This window comes from Pelobates fuscus, chromosome 1 (assembly GCF_036172605.1).
Source record: "Pelobates fuscus isolate aPelFus1 chromosome 1, aPelFus1.pri, whole genome shotgun sequence".
Lineage (NCBI taxonomy): Eukaryota > Metazoa > Chordata > Amphibia > Anura > Pelobatidae > Pelobates > Pelobates fuscus.
The window spans coordinates 214,324,750-214,349,961 of NC_086317.1; the positions used below are offsets into that span (position 1 = coordinate 214,324,750).

General features: G+C 41.4%; 1 protein-coding gene across 1 annotated transcript; it reads left to right on the top strand.

Annotated features, from left to right (window-relative positions):
• The first annotated feature begins 8,007 nt into the window (after positions 1-8,007).
• EVA1B (eva-1 homolog B) lies at positions 8,008-24,943 on the top strand. The gene is made up of 3 exons (XM_063454624.1): positions 8,008-8,270; positions 19,966-20,048; positions 22,671-24,943. Exons 2-3 carry the CDS (start codon positions 19,982-19,984, stop codon positions 23,096-23,098), a joined length of 495 nt encoding a protein of 164 aa, XP_063310694.1. The 5' UTR covers positions 8,008-8,270; positions 19,966-19,981; the 3' UTR covers positions 23,099-24,943.
• Positions 24,944-25,212: the final 269 nt, after the last annotated feature.

The following is a 25,212-nucleotide window of genomic DNA, read 5'->3' on the forward strand; positions in this document are numbered from 1 at the left end:
ATATTGTTGAATGGGTAAGGCAGTGGCTGAGTGACAGGCAACAGAGGGTTGTAGTCAATGGAGTATATTCGAAGCTTGGGCTTGTCACCAGTGGGGTACCTCAGGGATCTGTACTTGTACCCATTCTCTTTAATATTTTTATTAGTGATATTGCAGAAGGTCTTGATGGTAAGGTGTGTCTTTTTGCGGATGATACTAAGATATGTAACAGGGTTGATGTTCCAGGAGGGATAAGCCAAATGGAAAATGATTTAGATAGACTAGAAAAATGGTCAGAGTTGTGGCAACTGACATTTAATGTGGATAAGTGCAAGATAATGCATCTTGGACGTAAAAACCCAAGGGCAGAGTACAGAATATTTGATAGAGTCCTAACCTCAACATCTGAGGAAAGGGATTTAGGGGTGATTATTTCTGATGACTTAAAGGTAGGCAGACAATGTAATAGAGCAGCAGGAAATGCTAGCAGAATGCTTGGTTGTATAGGGAGAGGTATTAGCAGTAGAAAGAGGGAAGTGCTCATGCCATTGTACAGAACACTGGTGAGACCTCACTTGGAGTACTGTACACAGTACTGGAGACCCTATCTTCAGAAGGATATTGATACCTTAGAGAGAGTTCAAAGAAGGGCTACTAAACTGGTTCATGGATTGCAGGATAAAACTTACCAGGAAAGGTTAAAGGATCTTAACATGTATAGCATGGAGGAAAGACGAGACAGGGGGGATATGATAGAAACATTTAAATACATAAAGGGAATCAACACAGTAAAGGAGGAGACTATATTTAAAAGAAGAAAAACTACCACAACAAGAGGACATAGTCTTAAATTAGAGGGACAAAGGTTTAAAAATAATATCAGGAAGTATTACTTTACTGAGAGGGTAGTGGATGCATGGAATAGCCTTCCAGCTGAAGTGGTAGAGGTTAACACAGTAAAGGAGTTTAAGCATGCGTGGGATAGGCATAAGGCTATCCTAACTATAAGATAAGGCCAGGGACTAATGAAAGTATTTAGAAAACTGGGCAGACTAGATGGGCCGAATGGTTCTTATCTGCCGTCACATTCTATGTTTCTATGTTTCTAAATACAAATACAATTAACTGTTTTTGTTCTGGTGACTATAGTGTCCCTTTAACCACTTTCTGAAATGTGGTCATCTCTTCTGAGACTAGACCCCTGTTTTTTTGGTTTTTTTTTATTGCATAATATGGGCCTGTGTGTAGGCAGGGAGAGCAAATCAAGCCTTAATGTGCATTATTAACCAATTGCAAACAAATTACATGCTGAACTCGCTGAAATACCCGACAAAATGGATAAACGACCTGCAAAGAAATCCCCCAAGACACCTTCAGAAACAGGAGCCTCCGTAGTAGAGTATTTTGCCACACCCCGCCAGGGAGCTACAGGCCCGCAAGATGGCGGCGACACAGGCACAGGGACCTCAACCTCTCCAGCAAAATCCGCGCCAATGCCCTGGAAAGCAGTACAAGCCCCGGACACAACACAAATCCTTACCAGGCTCACAGAGGTTAAAACATATCTGGCAGGGGAGATTGAGCGCTCCACTCAAGTCCTGCGCAGGGAAATCCAATCAATCGGTGACCGCACCACGAGGCTGGAACAACGCCTTGAGACCACGACAGTGGCACATAAAACCGCCATCGCACATGTGAACTCCCTAACAGAAAGACTGATCACCGCGGAACTAGCCATTGAAGACATGGCGAATAGGTCTCGCCGCAACAATATAAGATTACGAGGCCTGCCAGAAAAACCAGGAGAAGGCCCCATGGAAGAGCTGGTGACACTAATATTGAAACCCCTGCTACCGGACCTACCAGATCATCTCTGGCATATTGAACGTGCCTACCGGGCCCTTCGCACACGGCGAGCGGACATGAATATACCCATAGATGTAGTGATTCGCTTTCTACACTTTCAGACTAAAGAAGCCCTGCTGAAGAAAGGAAGAGAGGGCCCGATATTGTTTCAAGGCATGGTACTCTCCCTATACCAAGATTTGGCCCGACTACATTACAACGGAGACAGGAGTGGAAGCCTAAGGGAGCAGGGGATCCGATATGCATGGGGATACCCCTTCAAATTACTCGCGTTCCAGAATGGCAGACCACACGTCCTGCAACCAGGAGAAAATCCAGCAACCTACCTCACAAGCCTGGGTACCAGCAAAGCCTGCCACGGGAGTGTCTGTCATCGGATGAATAAGGTACTTGGGAAACCAAGATGGGGAAACCCGAGGCCCACTCACCTACCACAACAGGAAGGACCACCAAGCATCTGGGGTGGGGGGTCGGGGGTGAGGGACCAGAGCCTTGAATTATCACTTTCAGTTAAGGCCTGCAACCAACGGACCAGGGACTGCCTTCCCCCGCACTGCACTCAGGATTAAGGGGGACAACGAAGATTGGGTGGAGGTAAAGAACAGGACTGGGGACATTATGCTATTTACCGCACACATTGGCTTACACAGGCCTAGCTGATAGCAGGCAAGACGCACCGCCACACCCTAATACACACAAGGGTCCCCTCCATATGAAACTGGCCTGATTGCTACGATGGCATTGAGGGACCTCCACATCAGGGCCCCTGCAACAGGCTTTGCCAGTAACACTGACCCGGTCCTACACCTCACGGGGGCAGACTGTGACCGATAAGCCCGTTTGATGAGTAACGGGCAACACGATCCACAAGATTACACTCCTGAGACTCTGCATTAGTAAAACTCTAGCGAGGCCTGCTAACCAGCCATCCACTGTAGTTATATATGTTATGATGTTGTAATGGTTAACGAAGTGCAACTGTTTCAATTGTACACACCAAAGAGGGCTTCATGCTGGGGTGGGGGAGGGCCACATTCGGGGTCGGGTGGGAGAAGGGGGGGGGGAAATAATGGGCATATAGAGGGGCTGTTTGTCGTTATGGGGGGAGAACTGACGGGAGGACGGGGGAGATGCCGCTACCCACCTCTCACTCTAGACCCCCAACTACAAACTTAGACTCCGACTCCAACCACACGGGAGACAGATTATGATCCAGCGCACAACTCAAGGGCTGTCATGCCGCCCCCTCTTATTCCCCCCGACCCAACAGACATTTGTGACAGACACAAGGGAACCGGCCCAGGAGCCCCCAAGGAATACAAGGGCGTCTCGGCGAAGAGGGAGTACGAGACCAAGGGTATAGCCTATGATTTTGTTCTAAGTTCAGTAAATATGTATGTGAGTTAAGAACGGTGGAGTCACACCCGGATACCTATACTTATAGCTCATCTCCCCGCTTTCAGGGAAGATGAGGCCGGGAACCACACCCCACTTACCTCTGGCGATTAATAATACCAGAAATAACCTTATATCTCAATATTCTACACTTTCTCTTCTCTCTATCTATATATACTCTATCCTCACTTTGCACTGGGTTTCCAGGGGGCGGAGGACAACACAGGACGCGACCAGTGGGGCGCTCGAAGCTTCTGATAACGCTAATGCACCAAAGGAAAAACTGGCTTTGAAGGTGATATCTATTAACGTCAAGGACCTAAACGCCCCCCAAAAAAGATGGATGATGCTCAGGGAAGTGAAGAGGATGGGGGCAGACATTGCCTTTCTTCATGGGAAAAACATATCGAAAACCACGACTTTCACAGTGAGTAACCGCACCTACTCCATATCACACAAAGCTAGATCACTCTGGAAAAAGAGTGGGGTAGCTATACTCATACGTAACACATGCCCTGTAATCATCTCCAGTACAGACACAGACCCCGAGGGGAGATATATCATCCTATCAGGGTCCATTCACTCTCACAGCATCCACATGCTTAACATATACGCCCCAAACACCCCAGACAGTGATTTCTGGGAGACCTTGATGGCTAAGATAGAAGCTCTGCCACAGGGCATAATACTCGTAGGGGGCGACTTCAACTCAGTGACGTGTCCGTCCGTAGACAGGAGCACTAAGACGTGACAACCAAGATCCGAGGGAAAGGGAGGGCAAGACAAGGCACTACATGACTTTATCCAAGCCACCGGCCTAGTGGACATCTGACGAGCACAACACCCGAACACGCTTGATTATACGTTTTACTCAGCTCCGCACGGGACGTATTCAAGAATTGACTACTTTCTTGTTAACAATACTGGAATAGCCAGAGTGACGGACTCGAAGATAGGATCCATTACGTGGTCGGACCACGCAGACGTCTCAGTGACACTAGGGAACCTTGGCACCGCCGCGCCGTGGAACTAGAGACTGAACCCCACCTTGCTAAGGGACCAACAGACACAAGAAGCGATTAGGAAGGATATCAGAGACTACTTCCACGAAAACATGACAGAGGACGTATCATTAGGGACCGTATGGGCAGTGCATAAAGCAGTGATAAGTTGCACATGTATAAAGTTAGCCACTAGAAAGAAGAAATAAAAAGCACAGCGACTGCAACAATTACTGGAACTACTGCGGTGAGTAGAACTGAAACATAAGACAGCACCCACACCTCAACTTTTCGACCAGCTCAGGTACACAAGGAGATCAATTACGGAACTCCTTTTAGGGATATCACATGGTCCAGGAGGACCTATTATGAAAAAGCGAACAAGACGGACACCTTACTGGCCAGAACACTACGACCGAGACAAAGACAAACCCACATTGGAGCACTCAAACACAAAGACGGCACTTTAAAAAACACCCCAACCGGCATCGCACAAATCTTCACGGAATATTACAGAACACTATATAACCACACGCCCAAGTACGGCGAGCAGCTAGCAGCAGCACAGGATAAAATGCAAACCTTCCTACGGGATCTGGACCTGCCAAAATTATCAGCAGACGCAGCACAACAGTTAAACGAATGCATTACCAGCGAAGAAGTAGACAAGGCCATAGCAGGCCTTAAAAGCCACAAAGCACCAGGCCCGGACGGATTCGACGGATGATATTATAAAACTTTCCGGGAAGAACTTTCACCCACGCTAGCAAAACTATTTAACGAGTTTATGGCTGGCAGCATTCCCGAAAAAGAGATGTCATTAGCAAACATAACCCTTCTCCCAATACCTGGCAGGGACTATACGCAACCAACAAACTACAGGCCCATCTCCCTCATCAATCAAGATATTAAAATCCTAGTGAAAATATTAGCAGACCGCCTCAATCCTAACTTGAAGACATTAATCCACCCGGATCAAGTAGGGTTTATCCCTGACCGCCAACTCTTCGAAAAGACCAGAAGAAACATTGACATAATATGGTGACAACAGGCAGCCAAATCACCCACCTTAGTAGTATCAATCGACGCTGAGAAGGTGTTCGATAGAGTTGAATGGCCCTACCTTTTTAGCTTACTGAAGTTCACGGGTTTCCCGGACAAATACATCACCTTCGATAAAATTACTGTATAGTAACGTCACAGCCCAAGTGAAGATCGCTGGCACATGGCCCCAACCCTTCAACCTAGGCAACGGCACTGCCGGACGATCCGGCCAAACTATACCACTTAAACTATACCCCGTTAATGAAAACACTCACCTCAGACATGGAAAAATGGCTAGACAAGCCTATTTCTTGGATAGGGCACATCCACGCGGTAAAAATGAACATACTGCCCCGCATACTGTTTCTTTTTCAGGCCGTGCCCATCAAAATCACCAAACCCAACCTAGTACCATTACAACAAGCAATAGGAAACTTTATATGGCAAAACAGATGGCACAGAATATCGAGAAGTATCCTTTTCAGGCAGAAACAAAGGGGAGGTCTAGGCCTGCCACACCTCTACTTTTATTATATAGCAGCCCAACTCTCACAAGTGGCGATGTGGCACGCCCCACTAGAGGAAAGGAGATGGGTAGACCTGGAATCCTCACTGACGGGAGCGGATTTGCTGCAATATCACATTTGGGTACCAAAAGGGAACAGACCTATCCTACGCACAACCTGCCCGACGATACATAATTCCCAAGGATATGGGGCGCCACGGCCCCAAAATTTAAATTAGCATCCAATCCATCACTACTGACCCCACTGTTGAGAAACAGAGCCTTTCCCCCAGGAATGACACCAAGGGACTTCACAAATCTAGAAAAGGCAGGGCTACAGTGTATATGCCATATGTTTAAGAATAACACACTAATCACATTTGAACACCTAAAACAGACAACACACCTCACCCCAGTGGAGTTCTTCCGCTATCTAAAAATCAAAGACTTTATGAAACATCCACACATACAAACAGCAGCCACAGGACATATGTCCTTCTTTGAGAAGATGTGCCTGAGGGAATCCATACAACCAGGTCTTATCTCGACACTATACGCTCACATTAGCTCAGAAACTGAAGAATGGGGCACACTTACATATGCAGACACATGGGAGAGGGAACTGGGAGAAGTACTGGAAGGAGTGGAATGGAGGGAGATTAGGGAAGCAAACAACTCAGTATCCATATGTGTGTCTCTCCAAGAACGAGCATGCAAAACCGAGCATACAAAACCATGTTCAGGTGGTACACCACACCAGTAAAACTGCGCCAAATGGGAAAAATACCCACCGATGACTGCTGGAGGGGATGCGGCCTCAAAGGCACGTACCGACCTTCTGGAAAGAGCTACAAAACGTAATCGCACACATCCTCCATAGAGCCCCAGACTTAAACCCCTGGACATATCTACTAAACAGGCCCCTAGAGGACTGGACCAAAAGAGAGCAAAAACGTATCCACAAAGTAACATTAGCGGCTAGGAGAGCACTAGCCCAAGCATGGCTGAAAGTAGAGGTAACTCCTATGAGGACCGTCCTAGCTAGATGTATACTTTATGGACAGTCTGACAGCCTGACAGTGCGAGGGTCTATGACGCGTTTTGAAAAAATGTGGGAAACATGGACCTCTAGCACAGACAGACAACAACTATCGCAGCCTCCACACCACAATGGATCGCCCCCGACAAAGCCCCATATAGCTTGGGACCGAGCTACACCACGTTATATGTCACCGAAACCCTCCAACCTGGTAAACTCTCTTTCTTCTCTTTCTTCTTTTCTCTCTCTCTCTATTCTGTCATCCCTCTCTACCGATATGTTTGAAAGTTTGGTTACATAGTCTTCGGACTACAGTAGTAGTTGTGTTAAAATGTTTTTAAAAATATAATTAATGCATTTGGACAAAATGAAAAGCCAAGCAATAACTGAGAAATGTGAATTGCGCAATGTGGTACTACCAAGAAACTTGTGTGAAATTATATGATTCTGGCAAGTTCTGATATGCACCATGTATCTGTCAAATGCTTCATTCAAAAATTAAAAAAAGTATTTAAAAAAAGTATTTAAAAAAAAAAAAAAAAAATTACGTGAGAAAAATAGTCCGGAATCTGTCATATTTAATGTAATATACACAGATCACAAATGTATGTAGGTTGCTACACCATATCCACAACTATTAACTTAAGACATTGATTAGGGATAAATGTTGAAGTACACACTTTATTATTTAGAACTTTTATTCATAAACAACAACATACTACACAGTGCCATATAATACCTTCAACTTTTAAACCCCATTCTTGGGCAGAACCCAACTATTGTATCACCGACATCATGACTGTTGCCATATGAATTTTGTGTAAATCCAAGTTTCTTACTTACTAGATGGCTGTTTCCATATCTACAACATGTATGTTCTTTTTTGTTTTTGTAATATGTTTGTTTTTTGAGTATAACTAGTACTTTAAAGCTCCATTATATTCTGCAGTGCTGTGCATTGTTTATGTAGGTTTGGGGTTAATAATATGTTAGTACATTCCCTAGGATGTGGTTTGTGGCTAGAAAGGGTCAATCAGTTTGCCTGCTGGCTGGCTGGCTATCAGACTATGTTAATGTAGTTCCTGAAAGTAGAGCTGTAGATTGTGGCTAAACAAATTACATCTGGACAGAGGGAGGACTAGAAAACTGGGGAGGGTGACAGAGGAGGAGGGCTCTGGTACTGCACAGTAAGGGCTGTACACTACACACAACGATGCAGGTCACTGCAACAACTACTGACACACAGGGACAACTCTACACAACCACACATCACACTCCATGACATCATATCTCTGCACAAGATCACATTGTCCCTTTATCTCCACATAGCACACAACACACAGAGCAGCACTGGATAGCTGCACAGCAAGCAACATATACAGCAACTACAGACTATAGGCAGAAGTTCTTCCTGTGGACTTTGAAAGTAAAGTTTGGGACGGTAAGTGTGTGGAGAGCAGAGAGGAAGAGAGGGGGAGAATCTGTTTAGCGATTCAAAAGGCAAAGTTTTTCTAAACTCGAGCATTAAATAAACTTCTAGTAAATGATTTCATCGTCCTACACAGCATTCCCTTTTGAAGGCTTTAAACACTTTCTATCTGATTAACCTCTTCATCGGCAGCACAGGAACCAGGATTACTCTTTATGCAAACCTTGTCTGTGTTGTAAAATGACGTGTTAAAATGTAACACAGCTTTATCGGCAGTTTTTGTATTGCAAGTTATGTGCATGCAATTACCAGCGACAGATGTAACCTATGTCGGATTCAGCCCTGGGACACAAAATATGATTGCTTTAATTAGTTGATTATGTGTGTGTGAGCCATCACTTTGTGTGATCAGTACAATGTTTATTAATATAAGGCCAAAGGATCCAAAACTGAAAATACATTTTAAACAAAAATTTTGCAAGGCCTTTGCCAGTTATATACATTTCCTGTTCTATTAACTAATCCCCCCACCCCTTATAGTTAGGAATAAGTTGTCACTTCGCAAACAATGGTAACAAAATCTGTAGTTTTCTAAATCTATTCTATCAAGATGCTAGTTTAAGTATACATGCATTATTTGTGCTTCAGTTATGTCCTGCTTGTATTCTGTAATTTGGTGTGTGCTGTGATCTTGGAGGACACAGTGCTTTGAATTTAGCTATGGAATCATTGGAAACATCACACTTCAAATGTGTTTAATTACTAGGAGCTATATAGTATTTTAAAGGAACACTGTATGTTAGGAATAAAAACTTATATTCCTATATTCCGCAACCCTAGTCCTATAGAGCCCATCCCCCTCATTTTAAAATAAAAATTAAGAAACTGAGATTTGCACACCTTTTTCCAGCGCCAAGGCTTCCCCGGAGCTGCACACCTCTACTTCGTGTGACCCTCTCAAGCATTGTTCCGAATTGGGGATGCGGATCCAAGCTTTGTCATAGGAAAGCATTGTTATTCAATGGTTTCCTATGAGCTTACCCAGTTTTACTTTATGTTAGTTTTGCAGGAAGACGGCTATAAGAGGTAGATTTAACCCTGCAATGTAAACATTGCACTTTCTATAAAATTGTAATGTTTTACATTGCAGGGTTAAAAAGGATAGCACCACTTCATTGACATGAAGCCGCCTGGGTGACTTTAGTGTCCCTTTAAGGATTTTGGGTGTATTTAGTAATACACATAATTGTGAAATATACTTGGCAGATAACTTTAGTAGTTATTTATGAAAATCATTTCTAGGGCAAAGTTCTAAATTGGCAGCAAAAGCCATGAATATCAATGTAATGTTCCTATTCCCTGATGCACTTTACAAACTTTGCTCCAGAATGTCTCTTTATACATAAGCTCCATAGTTTCCAATTGTTATTTTTTTTTTCTATACACATCATAATTCCTCTCTCCATCATTTTTTTCTCCACTCACACTGTTGCTACATTGGGAAGCAAATGCCATATAAAGGCTTACTTTTTATGCGTGCTATGTATGGGGCTTTGTGTACATGGTTGCACTTGGATTTTGCTGTGTAGCCATTGGCATTGGAGTGTTTTCCAGCACCTGGTCACTGGCAGTAAGCAGCTGTGTTGTGCCAAGAAGAGAAAAACTGGGACCCTCCCAGCTGTCAATGTATTGGACTCAACATATGTCCACCCAAAATGTTCAGACAACTGCAGAGAGTGAAAGGACTTTGTTGTTGTCGCCCAATACAGAACCTGCTAAACACGTTTATATTTATTAACAAAACTTAGTGTGTTTCTTTGATCACATTAAAACAAAGATTGCACATTAAAAAAACCTAAAAAAAAGTCAGCATCTACCACCATTGGGTAACATGCAGAACTATAGATCCATGTAATCAAAACAATAGCTAATTACAAAAAGTAAGGTGACTGCAAAGAGGAGGTGTGTGTAGTTGATATATATATATATATATATATATATATATATAAATGTCCAACTGTCAATATATGGACATATTTTCCTGCCAACCCTGATCCATAAAGCAAAAGGTGCTCATAACATTATTGATTTTATACTAAATCAGTATGTTGATGTATAAACACTTGTCTTATGAACTTTGGTCTATTATAATTTGTGGGACTTGAACTTTAAACCTATATGGCATTGTGGGCATACAATATCCAGGGTGATATATGCAGTCCTTATGAGTATATTATCATTATCACTGTGTAATCAGCAATAAGGGTACCCTGTTACTGTCAACCCAATAATGTACTTTAATCCACAAAGGGGCTAATGTGTTTTGTCTTTGACACTGCAGAAATCTAGATTATGCGCAGTGCAGCACAGTCCATATTGTGTTTATTGATTGATTCAATTGTAGATTACATCTACATTACCTATATAGTGGAGAATTATGGGAATATAGTCAAACAAAAGCTTCAGGACATTAGCCGAATGCTCATGCTTTATACATTTATGTCATAGACTCTGGTGTTTAATTGACAGTTGTTATAATTCTAGATATGTGCCTTTGATATCTGCATGCTTCACTTATGTTAAAGGGACACTCCAAATCCCTAAAGGACTTTAGCTTGTTGAAATGATTTAAGGGTTAACAGCATGCCCTGTTTGTCTAACTTTCTAAAAGTGCCAATCTCAAGAGAAATCAACATTTTTATAAATCCCCTTTGCAAAACTTGCCTTCCTCATGTACTTTAAACGCTCGCCCAAAGCGGACGTGAGGACTCATGGATTGAGATTGAGATGATGGATGCCCTGTGCCCTGTGTTTATGAGAAGCATTGGAGTGGCTGGGAGCTCATTACCAGTGATGATCTTCTAGAGGTGGAGCAGAGTCCTAAATTGAAAATAAAACAAGAACATTCCATTTCTAGGAATCAATGCATACATTAATGTGTTCCTTTAATGTGTTTTAATGTAATATTGTTTACTAAACAATGCAATCCAAGTATGTATAAATAGAGAACTAGGTGTGATATGAATGGAGCATCTCATCCTGGTGTGGAGCAGGCCCACTATGTAGTGCATAGAGCAACACTTAACAAGACATGCATTTTTATTTACTTACGGCCTTTTTAAATCATCTATTTGATGCATGAATTTTTTTTTTTACATTTCAGCTAGACTGACCTTTTAAATTAATCTTATCTGTCCTTCCATCTATCCATCCATCCATCCAACTTGTCTGTTTCTTCGTCTCAAATATCCTATAAGTCATCATTTTTTAATAATTGCTTTGTATGTTTTTATGAGTTTATGATTGGGTGGTATTTCTATTGGCTTTTGAGGAGGCTTCCTGCGTAAGAAAATAGATTTTGAATATCAATGGCAGTGCTTGATAAAATCTGCTTTTTGCATTTCTGTTTTTGTAATTGCTAAACAAAGAAGTCTGTTTATTGAAAACTGAGTTAACTTGAGCTGACAACTGACTTTTAATTAAAATGCAGGTTGAAGCAGCTTATTTTTGAAAACAAACTTACTATATATATCCACAAATAACTGCTTAGTTAATAAAACCCTTAACACTCTTATAGTTATGTATTGTTACAGGCTCTGCCAGATTTATTTTCTATATCTACAGAGGTTGGTGAAAACCATGTCTTTGAGTTTAGTTGAATGTCTGCAACTAATGGACTGTGAAGCAGATTCAGGAAATGCTGAATATGTTATGACTATGAGGTAATGCAGACATACTGGCAGAGCTGTTTGCAAATTTAGGACAAAATATCTAAGTAGCAAAAAATAAATTAAAAAATAGAATGAATAAAAAATATGACAGCCAGATGGGTTGTCAACTCACTGTAATTCACTGTTTAATGACCCTTGTGTTTTGATTTCTAGATTTCTGTTGGGCTGTACATACGGTCACTGGTTGCAGAAACAAAGGTACTGTTCAGTAAGCTTCATGTTGCCCTGAGCTAATGGCAAAGTTGATAAATGACAGGTTAAAATCATAAACTTGATCAAGTTGCTTACTAGCTAGAAAGGATTTTGAGACACTACTGTTGGACTCTATAAGTGAACTCAGTAGGATCCTCATGAGTTCAAAATGAAACATACATATGGAAAAGCTAAACACATCTGCTACAGATTTTTGCTGCTGAGTACACCAGAAAAACAGTGCCCAACAAAATTGATTTGTGCTCTGGTCATTAGCATTTAATTGGAGTCTTTTGTTGACTAGGGAATCTCAAGAGTTATATCTGTAGAGTTCTGTCGACTGAGAATCTGCCTAGGACTGCTGAGCTACAGTTTAAGTTAGATGCTTTTGGTGGACTTGCTAAGTTAGCAATAGGCAACCTTTGGCACTCCAGATGTTGAAACATTATGTAAGATGTAGTCTCAACATCTGGAGTGTCGAAGGTTGCCTACCCCTGCTAGGGTAATTCTGGGAATTAATGCCTCATATTAAACCATGCACAGATCCTCCACTTCTTTGAATAAATGGCAGGCCTGCTGCTTATACTTCCTATGTATGCATCCATACATAAGAATATGGGAGTGTATATGTGCATATAGATTGAGTGTGAATACAGGTATAAAGGTTAGTGTGTGCATATATGCATGTGTGATGGTGTGTGTATGCATGTATCACTTCTCAATTCTCTGCCATGTAGAAGTTAATGCACTTTTGTTTCTGTTTATGCAACCTTAGCCATAACTTCCCCGGGTTGTGACACGTGAAAAGTGGTTTAATTTACAATAAGCTCTGACAGACCAGTGTGTTTATTTTAGAGGTTTTATCTCCTGTTCTGTCAATTGAACTTCTATTTATACATAGAAGGCTCCAGTGGGCTCTAGTAGGCTGTTAACAGAGCAAGAGATAAGAAATTCTAAATAACACACTTTGCCATAAAGGAAATGTAAACATTAGATCTCTCTTTACAGGACTGTGTAGGTCACATGCAGGAAGTGTGGCTAGGACTGCATAAACAATGTGATTCAAGTCCTAAATGGTAGAGAATTGAGCAGTGAGACTGCAGGTCTATACATCAAAAGCATCTCATTAAGCTTAAGTTGTTTTGGTTCTTATAGTGTCCCTTTAATAATATTGGTATATGTGTTCTAATATAGTTACAACCACCTGAGTTCTGTGGCCTGCTTTACTTCCCTGTGTTGCTTAATGCCTCACCTGCCTCACGAGTTTTTAGCTCGATGCAGTATGCTTTGGTAAATTCATGTGCAGAACGTTTTCCTCTACTAACTCATGAGTTTTTTCTTTAATGTGAATGGAAGCTTAAAGAGGAACTCTCACTTCTGGAGATGTGACAGTTCCCTTTTCCTTCAGTGCACTTTTGCAGTGTTTATTGGGCTGAATAGAGCAGCGGAGGTAAGCAAAAAAACTTACTTACGTGTGCTGAACTTTATAATTAAAACTTTAAGTCCTATCAATAACTAACATTTAGTTAGCTATTTTGCTGTGCTCAAAGTTAGAACGTAACAGGTCCTCTTTAATTTTGGTGGACACATGGAATATATGAGTGGCTTGGAAAATATTAAGTTAGCTCAGTGCTCTCTGTATGTTTCCGTCTCACATGAAGTGAGAGGTACTCAACATGAAATGTAAAAAGTTATACATAATTTGCAAACTGCAGTCAATTCTGAATGATAACATTGTGTAGGGGGGAGATGTGAAAAATTAGATTGGAAAGTTGTAAAAGTAGTGTATTAAAGGTTCTTTCAAAGAACCTTGAGCACCTGTGCAACATTTTCTAGAAATGACTACAACTATAAGATTGCCGTCTGGATCAGTGATGTCAAGGAAGGATTTTTTTTCATTCTTTGCCGCCCACGATCCGTACAAGTTGTGCATGCAGCGTCCACGGGCTGGAAAGCTGCTGCCTGACACATTTCTTTCTCCACAGAGCCATGGCTGTAAGCATCAGATATTGACAGCTATAGAGATATCTGCAGGTAAATATATCCTCAATACTGTGTGAGCCCCATATCCTGTGAAGAGTGGAAGTATTACTGGAACTAAACTACATATACAATTAGCCCCTATTTACCAGAGCTTATGGTATCAGAAATAAAAATGATATTAGAGTGAGAGACTCCTAATTGGTGGAGCCTCTTCTTGGTTACGAAGGAATCTGACAACTGCTCCTGCTTACACTGTATCCACTTTGTTTCCACTAAGCACTAACCACCCATCTACCATGGTTCCTTCTTCAAATGTCATAGCATGCTTTTTCAGATGTTTGATATCACAGTCAATCACCTCCTCATTCCCTTTACATGTTACCAGTTACTGCAATTGTACTATTAATTCTCTCTGCCATCACCTCCAAATTCTACCTTTTACCTTTTCTCCACACTTTAACCTTTAGATTGTAAGCTCATGGGCTATATAGCAAAGTACTATGTATAAAAGGGGCTAGATCTCCGTACATAGGCAGGGCCCACTTTATATTGTGTATTGGTCTGTATATATTGTCTTTTTCCTAATTGTATAGCACTGCAGAATATGTTCCCCTATAAATGCAAGTAATAAACATATATATATACATATATATACATCTCAAATTTGTCGTTCATTTTTTTTTGCATTTATTGCATAGGGGAGGGCAGGGGGGTTGACCTTTAGGGTGTTCCTTTGATAGGTATATTTAGACAGATAGAACAAAAGGTCACATCTGAAACAGACTGACTGGATCATCATAGAAAATGTCAGTACTACGTAGTCAATACGAAGTACTATGCATCCTCTAGGTGCATACAATTATAGCTTTATATTGAAGACACTATGAGGTTTGTTTAGTAAACAAAGAACTGACAAGGGAATTGCACAAAGTCTTACTTCTAAATTCACCAACTCTTATTACCGTTTCACTTCTCCACAATTGCCTTTTTATTGAATAAATCCCACTGTTCTTGTGAGGGGGGATCATACTCTCTAGCTCATTTACCGGTATGACTAGGAATTAAATCCCAGATTTGTCCACAGTTCTGTTATGTCATCAGTGCTTTAAAAATGGAAATACTTTGTTGTATACTCTAGCATATCTGGATAAACTTTTGGTAGATAAATTGAACGGGAGTTTAGGGGACTGGACTGTGGAATAAGTCTATATTTTATTTATTTATTAATATAATTTTTTGATCATTTTGTCTCCAGAATTCATTGTGCACGCACCAGGGCTATGGAGATTAAGTATTGATTGATGAGATGCAAGTATTGATGTTTGTGTATAAGAGTGGGTATTATATGCATACCATAGGGATTGACTAGATATAAATTGATTCTTATACTCTGCCACAGTCAGCCTCCAACATTTTGGTCTTACTCCTAGAAAGACATTAAGTTTGTTAACCTTGGGTCCAGCCATAGAATTATTGGTATTATGCTCACACAGTGACACACAGTAGAGGAACTCCTAGAATCTAACCTGTTTTGGGACAATCTGGGCTACTTAAACTGAGGAAATAAACCATTCTTCTCCATGGTTAAAAAAGGTGACTGATAGGTTCATTGAAGTAAAGTGCCAACAAATAACATCATAGAGCTGGGTTAAAAGCAAAACATTGCTTACATAATACTGCATTGATGCTTTTTATAGCTCCTTATTTTTAAAGAGTTATCGTTGAAAGCTAAATGTGTTTATATTTATTTTAATTGATATTACACTTAGCTGGCTATAAAGTTAGGGTGGGTCACAACAAAAACATCCATCTGTTACTGTATCACCTCACTTTTCACATAGTATATAGCTGCAGGATTGTATTTAGAATTGGAGATCAACAAAGCAATAGTAGTTGTAAATGCTCCTTCCTCTATATTGTGATGACATTGCTATTAATCATAGCCACATAGTATTCTAAGCACAAGTGGTCTTAACTGGTACCAGAATAGTGGATACAATATATATCAATGATAAGCTATCACCTGATCAGATGTGTGTGAACTTCCGAGGTGGGGGAGCAGCATGGCTGATGGGGAGTGTCTGTGAATGTCTTGCATTTAGGAAGGAAGTTACATGGATGTATTTTAGGCCACGCAGGAAATCAGGTCACTGATGGGGGATGTGAGAGAGCAACACAGATGCAGAGTTATAACTATTAGTCAGTCTGCAAGCAACTGTTTGATGGCTGATAAGAATTTCCTCCATAATTTCCAGTCAGCCATTTTTTCCATTTGTGGAAAAAACCCGCTCTAAATCCAAATATAGTGCTCTTTATTCTGTCATCACTTTGCAGTTTACTAATGTTGCAGGTGAATTAGAAAGTAATGTCAAAAGTGAAATGGATTACCACATAGAGTGGGAACAAAGGAACACTCCAGGCACCAAAACAACTTCATATCAATAAAGTTGATATGGTACCAGGAGGCCCCTGGAGGCATGCTTACCTTAAGGGGTTAAACCATTTTCCAGCAGTGATGTCCACTCCCTGCAGACAGCATTCGGCTTCAGAATTTTCATGTTAAGGTAGTGTGGAGTGCCACCGGGCAGGGGAGCTGCTTATTGGCTGAGAGCAGTCAGCTGACACTCAGTCAATCAGTGACACTCCATTCACTAAACTGGCTTGAAAAGGGTACATTTGTTTCCAAGCCAGTTTTTTGTGAATGGAGAGTCACTGATTGGCTAAGAGCGTCAGCTGACCACTCCAATCAGTGGAGCGCCTGCCCAGTGACACTCCGCACTTCCTGTATTTGAAAATTCTAAAGCAGAATGATGCCTGGGGGGAGTTCACATAACTGCTGGAGGCAACTTTGGGGTTATACCATTTGAGAACGGTTTAAACTCTTGAGGTAAGCATGCCTCCAGGGATCTTGTAGCACCATAACAACTTAATTTAGATTAAGTTGTTTCAGTGCCTGGAGTGCCCCTTTAACTAAAGTGTGATTTTTATGGATTGTAAAGTGAATTCAAAGTGTATAGAAAATTGTAGGCCAAATTACCTAACTCAGGAAAATTCTCCACGTCAGCTGTTTTCAATGGCAAACACACAAAATGAGCCTGCATTTAATTAATCTCCCACTGCTCCTGGGCAGCAGCAATATCCATAGAGCAGAATCCTAGCAATTCAATATTGCATTAATATTGATACGCAGAGTCTGTACTATTTATACCGCTGATCCCTGATTCTTGGTCTGCCATATTTTACTGATCCATCCTGTTCCTGACATTTCAATCTTTTGCAACTAAACAGATTAATTGACTGATTTTGTGTTCATTAAAATGCATCCAAGTTACAAAAGTAAATCCCCTTACATAATAAATAAACTGTTAAAATGTAATATTAAGTAATGATATGTCTTGACATTTTATCACTAAACAATTCACCATGAGAAAACAGTTATAAAGCAAGGATTTCTTGTCCTGCTTCAATAGTGTAGACATAGCAATTCAAATGACCTTGAAAACTTGAACCAGTGGCATGAAAAACTTCAATTACTATTTTCTGACTGTACTACCCTATGCCAAGTTTATTTGTGGAATGAAACCTGATTGGGGTGTAAACATTTTATTTTATTTTGTAGAATTGCGTGTAGAATGTGCCACTCACTGTTCTGTGTTTTGTACTTGTGTTTATTTGGTGGAATTGGGTGATTGATTCCTCTTGAGGGATTGGCAGCACCTTATTAGCGCCATTGTAGGTTGCACATTTTTTTTCCAAATTACACGAAAAACTATAAAATAACAAAAAGAAAAACCACTTGTCTAAGAGGGATCAGCTGATGTTCTCAGCCAATGAGCAAAGTCTAGGGTTTAGCTCTTAAGTTATAATGTAAGTTCTTGCTTAGGAACTTCTGGTTCTCCAGTGTTGGCAGTGGAGATAGGGAGCAGTGCACGGCAGATCCCAGGTAAGAACTCAAACCGTTAAAAAACGGTTTTACTCCTTACAATTAGGGGGGAGCAAGCTGTAGCGGTTATGGTGCACGGAGTGTTCTTTTTAAACAAGAAAAAGTATTGACAATGATTTCCTATGGGGAGGGCCTAATGCGCTTGAGGAACTCACCATGGATGCGCATTAGGTCCCCCCGTCAAATTATAATTATGTCAGAGGAGGTGGAGCACCGAGGGAGATCAGTGTTGGGATCAGGTAAGTAAAAAAAAGAATTTTTTAACCTTTATGTACTGCAAGGGGGAGCCAAAGGCAGAGGAGACCAGAGGGAACTATCATGTTAGGACTACAACTTTGTTGTACTGAAATAGCTCTCCATTCAGTGGCGTACACACGACACATGGGCCCCGGTGCGAAAATTGATCCGTGGGTCCCCCCCCCGGGGCCGCAACACATGGCGGCGGGCACCTGGTCGCAGGGGTCGCAGGGCTGCGACCGCGGTATGTACGCCAGTGCATGCAGATGTACACACACTTAAATGACCACTTACAGACACCCAGATTACATCAGCTCAATGAAGTGGTCTGGGTGCCGGCTCCCTCTAGTTTTAACCCTGCAGCTGAAAACATAGCAGTTTCAGAGAAACTGCTATGTTTCAATGAGGGTTATTCCAGCCTCTAGTGGCTGTCTGACTGACAGCCGCTAGAGGCGCTTCCGCAATTCTCACTGTGAAAATCACAGTGAGAAGACGCTGGATGTCCATAGGAAAGCATTGAGTAATGCTTTCCTATGGGCAGTTTGAAAGCGCGCGCGGCACTTGCCGCGCATGCGCATTCGGAGCTGAGAGGCGGTTTGGGGCGGAGGGATCCCCAGTACCAAGGGAGTCCGGCGCTGGAGAAAGGTAAGTGCTGAAGGGGTTTTAAACACACACACTCTCACAAACAGATGCATACACACTAGCTAACAGACACACACATTTACTGACAGATACACACTCAGCGACATACATACATACTCACTGACAGACAGGCACATATACACTCACAAAACATACACTCTCACTGACAAACACACACTCACTAACAGACATCAAACAGACTCACTAACAGACACACACAGTAACACTCACTGACACACACACACTCACTGACACACAAACTAACACACACACTGACACTCACTAGCAGACACACACTCCATTACAGACACACAAAGTAACACACACACACAAAAACTAACACACTCAATGACACTCACTAGCAGACACACACACACACACACTAACACACATACACATGTTTTTTTTTATTTTTAATTTAATCCCCCAGCCTCCTTACCTTTGGGAGAGCTGAGGGGATTCCCTGGGGTCCAGTGGTGCTGCTGGGCGGCCGGTCACCGGGTGGGCTGGCTGTCTGGCTGGCTGGCGGGCGCGCGAGGGAGCACTCTCCCCTGAGCGCTCTCTGCCCAGCTCCCTCGTGCACCTCTTACTGATGCTGGAGCCGGAATATGACTTCAGCTCCTTGTCCCCCCAGGAGAAGAGGCTGGCCACACTGGCGTGCATACCGGGTCGCAGGGCGTCCGGCCCTCTGGTGGGCCGGGCCCAGTCGCAGCCGCGACCCTTGCGAACCAGGTATGTACGCCACTGTTTCCATTGGTTTCTACTGCAATGGCTGCTCTTTTAGAACTTTTTCCACATATAAACCCTTTATACACAACCCCCGTGTTCTATGTGTGCTTTGTTTTTGTAGAAAACACAATATTAATGCTTTACAAATTGGCCTAATCGTATAATTTGTATTTTCAGCATAATGGGTAGTAATATTGTTACTTCATGTTTTAGTAGCATTATGCATATTAATTATCGTCTCTTGTACTAGATCACAATTCAGAGCAATGGAAAGTCAGAAGAAAGAGATGGAATTCCTGAGTAACAGCATTGCTGCATATGCTCACATAAGGGGTATGTAGAACATCTACAAGTGTACATGTTTTATCTATTATAAACTCGTAATCATATAATATATGGCATTATACGCAAATACTTCTCTGTTAGGGTGATTTATATTATATGCTGTAATGCTCAGAATAGATTTAAAAAATGGACATAAGGAATTACAATATTTACAAGAATACTGGCTTAGAGAATAGTTTTATTATCTTAAAACTGTTGAGAGTGTTATAGATGTGATATAAACTAATGTTGTCTCTAAAAGTGTGGTCCCTGCAGATATTATTGCAGTGCAACTTTCATAGTTCTGTTTCAGTCTGTGGTCGGCAGATGTACTTGTATTCTGGTAGGGGAGATAATTTTTTACATCAAGCATGTCAAACTCAAAGGCTAGCACGGGCCACATAAACAAGGTTTAAGTTTATGTGGGCCGCAAAGAAAAACAAACCTTAAATTTTCATAGAAACGTAAGATTGTTTTAAAAAGTACAGTATAAAAAAAAAAACAGCATCCCACTCCACCCCCTGTACTAATTCACAGCCCTCCCTCTGTACTAAATCCCAGCACCCCCTCTATACTAAATCCCAGCACCCCATCCATACTAAATCCCAGCACCCCGTCTAGTAAACCCCAGCACCCGCCTCTAGTAAACCCCAGCCCTTGTTTAAAAAAAAAAAAAACAATATTAGCCAACAAGCAGACTCCACTCACATTGCCGCTGCCAGTATGCGACTCTGGAGTCCAGCCTCTGGTATACCCCCAATGGCGCCGTCCGCATCCTGTGCCAAACGGATCCTCCTGCTACTCCTTGAAAACCTGTGAAGATGGAGCACGTTAACGTCACATCAGAATATGGCGTTGCGTGCCCCACCAGGTTCTCAACTGTTCAGCCGCGGCCATCGCAACACTGACCAACACACACGGATAGACACACACACACACACATACACAGACAGTCACACACACAGTGACAGTCACACACAAACACACAGTGACAGGCACACACAGTGACAGTCACACACACACACGCACGCACAGACAGACAGATTCACACACACAGTGACAGTCACACACACAGTGACAGACACACACACAGAGTGACAGACACACAGAGTGACAGTCTCACACACACTTCAACATTCTTGCACACACACACAGAGTGACAGTCTCACACACACTTCAACATTCTTGCACACACACACAGAGTGACAGTCTCACACACACACAGTGACAGTCTCACACACTGGACAGTCTCACACACACACACAGTTCAACATTTTTGAACACACTCACATCATTGTATTCATCGCTCCTCACCTTTGCGAGCTGGTGTGGGACCTCTCCCTGATCTTCTCTTGGGAGCTCAGTCTTCTTGCTCCTCATTGCTCCCCCGCGTGTGGTCTACTGATGCCGGGTGCCGGAATATGACGTCATATTCCGGCACCTGGCTTCACTTCAGACAGCGCGCGAGAGAGCAGTGAGAAGCAGGAACACTGAGCTCCCTCGCTGCCGCCAGAGACCTCTCCCCCAGCCAGGTAAATGAGCAGAGTAAGCACCTGCAATGTGGGGAGAGCAGGTGCCTACTCTGCTAAGCATGTCAAACTCGCGGGCCGCAAAAATATTAATTGTGGGCCGCGAGTTTGACATGCTTGATTTACATCAAAACAGTGTCTTATCTGTGAATATCTGTATATTGTGCGGCTGGTTTACTCTCACACAAATACAAATGTCAAATATATTGCATACACAAAATATGTCGTCAATTTTGTGGATTATACAGCTTCTTGCTTTATCAAAGTACTCGAATATATGTGAATTCTAACATAATTTGATACACTACACAAGAAACTTAACTGCTTAGAGGTCAGTCTAAGCACCATCACCTCTACAGCTCTCTGTAGTGGTTGTGGCACGAGGAGTTACCTTGTTCCCACGGTAAGCAATCAAACTTCTGCATTAGTGACTTCAGTTCTGCTTGTCTTTGGATAGAATTCATTGACTGAGAGTGTCAGCTGATGCTACACAAACACATTTATCCAAGTAGTAAAAACTGGTATGTTATGCTTTAACCTCTTAAGGACACATGGCATGTGTGACATATCATGATTCCCTTTTATTCCAGAAGTTTGGTCCTTAACCCCTTAAGGACCAAACTTCTGGAATAAAAGGGAATCATGACATGTCACACATGTCATGTGTCCTTAAGGGGTTAAATAAATCTGAAGATGAGGTAGACCCAGGGCTGACTATTTGCTGTGGGATGGTGCTAGGGGGCTGTATAGAGTGGGATGGTGCTAGGGGGCTGTATAGAGGCTGTATAGAGCTGCTAGGGGGCTGTATAGAGACTCTTTTACATATGATATGCTTCTTGTGCAAAAATGGGTAATGGTAATGGCGTACCTGTATGTGGATGGCTGTGGTCCTTAACTCAGGGAGTCTGTCATGGCACCAAATCTAAAAATAAATTAAATTGGAAGCACTACCTGGAATATGTATTGCTTAATATTACAAACTGTAATTGAATACTCCATCAGTGTAATTGTGTAATATATATAATAGAACAATTGTGTAATAATATATATATATATGTATATATATAACATTAAATATGTTTCTTTCTATTTCTAATTTTAGATAATCCAGAGTCATTTGGTCTTTACTTTGTGCTCGGTGTCTGCTTTGGGCTGATATTAACACTCTGTCTGTTAGTAATCCGTATTTCCTGCAAGCCTCGAACTCCCAGCATACCATCCAAACCAAAGAAAACTCCTCCCAAGGACTGTGTGAAGGAGCCTCTCTCTCTAACCAGGGACGAAGAAGATCCAGAGAGTGATGACAATGAGGAAACGTTCATCCTGAATCCAGTGACGGAAACATCTTTGGGAAACCAGTCTTCAGTGGATGGAACATTAACAATTAATGTGTTCACATCAGCAGAAGAACTGGAGAGAGCTCAAAGGTTGGAGGAGAGAGAGAGGATAATCCGAGAAATATGGCGCAATGGTCAGCCTGATATTTTGGGCACAGGTGCTGGCACTATAGGTCGCGTACACTACTACTGAATAACTATTTGAAGCATTGCTTACGTGATGTTGGTGCTAAAACCCAAATAAAGAAGTCACAAACTGACCAGGAGATTAGTGCATAGCCATGGTATTCTGGCTATAAAAGGACTGGCACTGTGGACCCCAGACAGAACTGTGGGATATAACAACCTTGTATATTGGTATGATATTTGGATATAAAGCTCAGTGCCTAATCTGATATTATGACAGACAGCAAGTGGTGATTAATAATATTAGGACATGGGTGTTTAAGTTGTTCAGCTTAGATTCTGCTTTAATTTGTCCAGTGGTAGCTGGAATGGAGGTGTCAGGCAATTGCCTTTCTTAGGCACAGAAATGAACCTTGCTGGTCCCATGTCCCAGAAGTTATATGTTCTATATCCCAGAAGATTATATTTACGTGCAAAAAGGCACACATGCATCTATACTCCCAATACGCATAGGTACCAAAACTGATGTGCCATGGAGCCTTTTTATGAGACAGACAACATTGGATTGCTATATTTTTATAACCAGAACATCTGTTATAATACAAGTTGCTGAACATGAATAGGATGTTCAATTCTGTATGTTTGCTATGGTTGGTTACTGATGTATGTTTATACGAAATCCAAATACGCATAACACACATGAGAGAAAATAGCTCTGAAATTAAGAGATGTAGCTCTAAATTCGATGTTGTGGTTTAGCTTTGGAATGTGATGTAACTTAATGTCACTGATCAAGTCATCGGAAATGAATGTAAACATGCTGGGTTTTGCTGAAATAGTTAGGAATGCATTTGGTTAAGTGATGAAGAAAACATAATGACATATGACAAAATTATTGGATGTTTTTTTGTTTTTTAAACCACAAAGACACCCATGCATTAAAAAATAATGAATACACGTTGGAGTATCCCGTAGGATGCCTTATATTGAAGATCTTTCCTGAATAACAAATACATGGGGTTGTTCAGTTAGGTTTCCTATAGATGTCAGTATATATACAAATACATTGAAACTTGTGAGGGACATGACTTAGGTCTATACAGTTAGCTCAGTGCTATTTTCTGATTGTTTGGCAGTTCAGAGGTAAGGTCACATTAATGCGCCTGCCTTCTAAGTAGATCTTTCTTGTTAGTTATTTTATTTTTTTACATTTGGTGTCATGGCTCTTTTTTAATGCTTGTACAAGGCACTGTTTTTTTTATTTATTTGTATTTGAGTATATTTTCATTAAAAAAGATGGGGGTGTCAACATCCTCAATAAAAAGCTGGATTTTGTAACAATAGCATAGTTTCTCCCCTATTTTTATTGCTTAATATTAAGTCAAGCCTAATAATCGTAAGAGGATCGGTATAGACATTCTAAGTATTCCCTGTTGGGTTGGGGGTGAGGGGAGATATTAGGTTGGATTTGTAAATAAATCTTCTGGCATCTTGAAATCAGGGTGCTGTATATTCCTTGTCCCTTTTAAGAGTTGGTCACCATATACACATCACCCTCCATGCCAGGCGTAGAGTGGTGTAGTATCACATTACCTTTCAACCTAACATAAATAGTAGGAAGAGTAAGCTACTCAATCAGTTTGCCTGTTAAACAGCAAGTCTAAGGGACCTCTATCCAATTTTCAGAGGAGGAATATATCTCCATGGGTCCTCCATGGAGTTTTGGGGAGATTACGTTTTTTTTTTTTAATTATAGTAGACTATTTGAAGGTCCCCTCTTTTAACATGGTGGACTTTGTATCCGCAACACAATGTTGTTTTTTTGTGATATATTTGAAAGCATTTTAAAATATATTTTATGTGCATTTCTTTCAGTACTGCATTTATTTTTATTAAACTTAGGAGTGAGGTATTCGGCAGCCTTTCAATGGCTTCTGATTATTCCATTTGGTATTTTTATGTTCAGCAAGATGCAGAGATAGGAAAAAAATCATTACTATGCTCCGTGTGCTATGTTTTAATGTGTACTTGTGTTCTTAATACATCTGCAGTTCGGACTCTATTTCATGTGAGCAAAATACATTTTTAATTGGTCTTTGTATAAAAATGAAAAGCTGAGTATTTAAATAGCAGACAACAATTCTAATCTTTTTCCTTTAGTCTTATGTGGAATGCCATAGA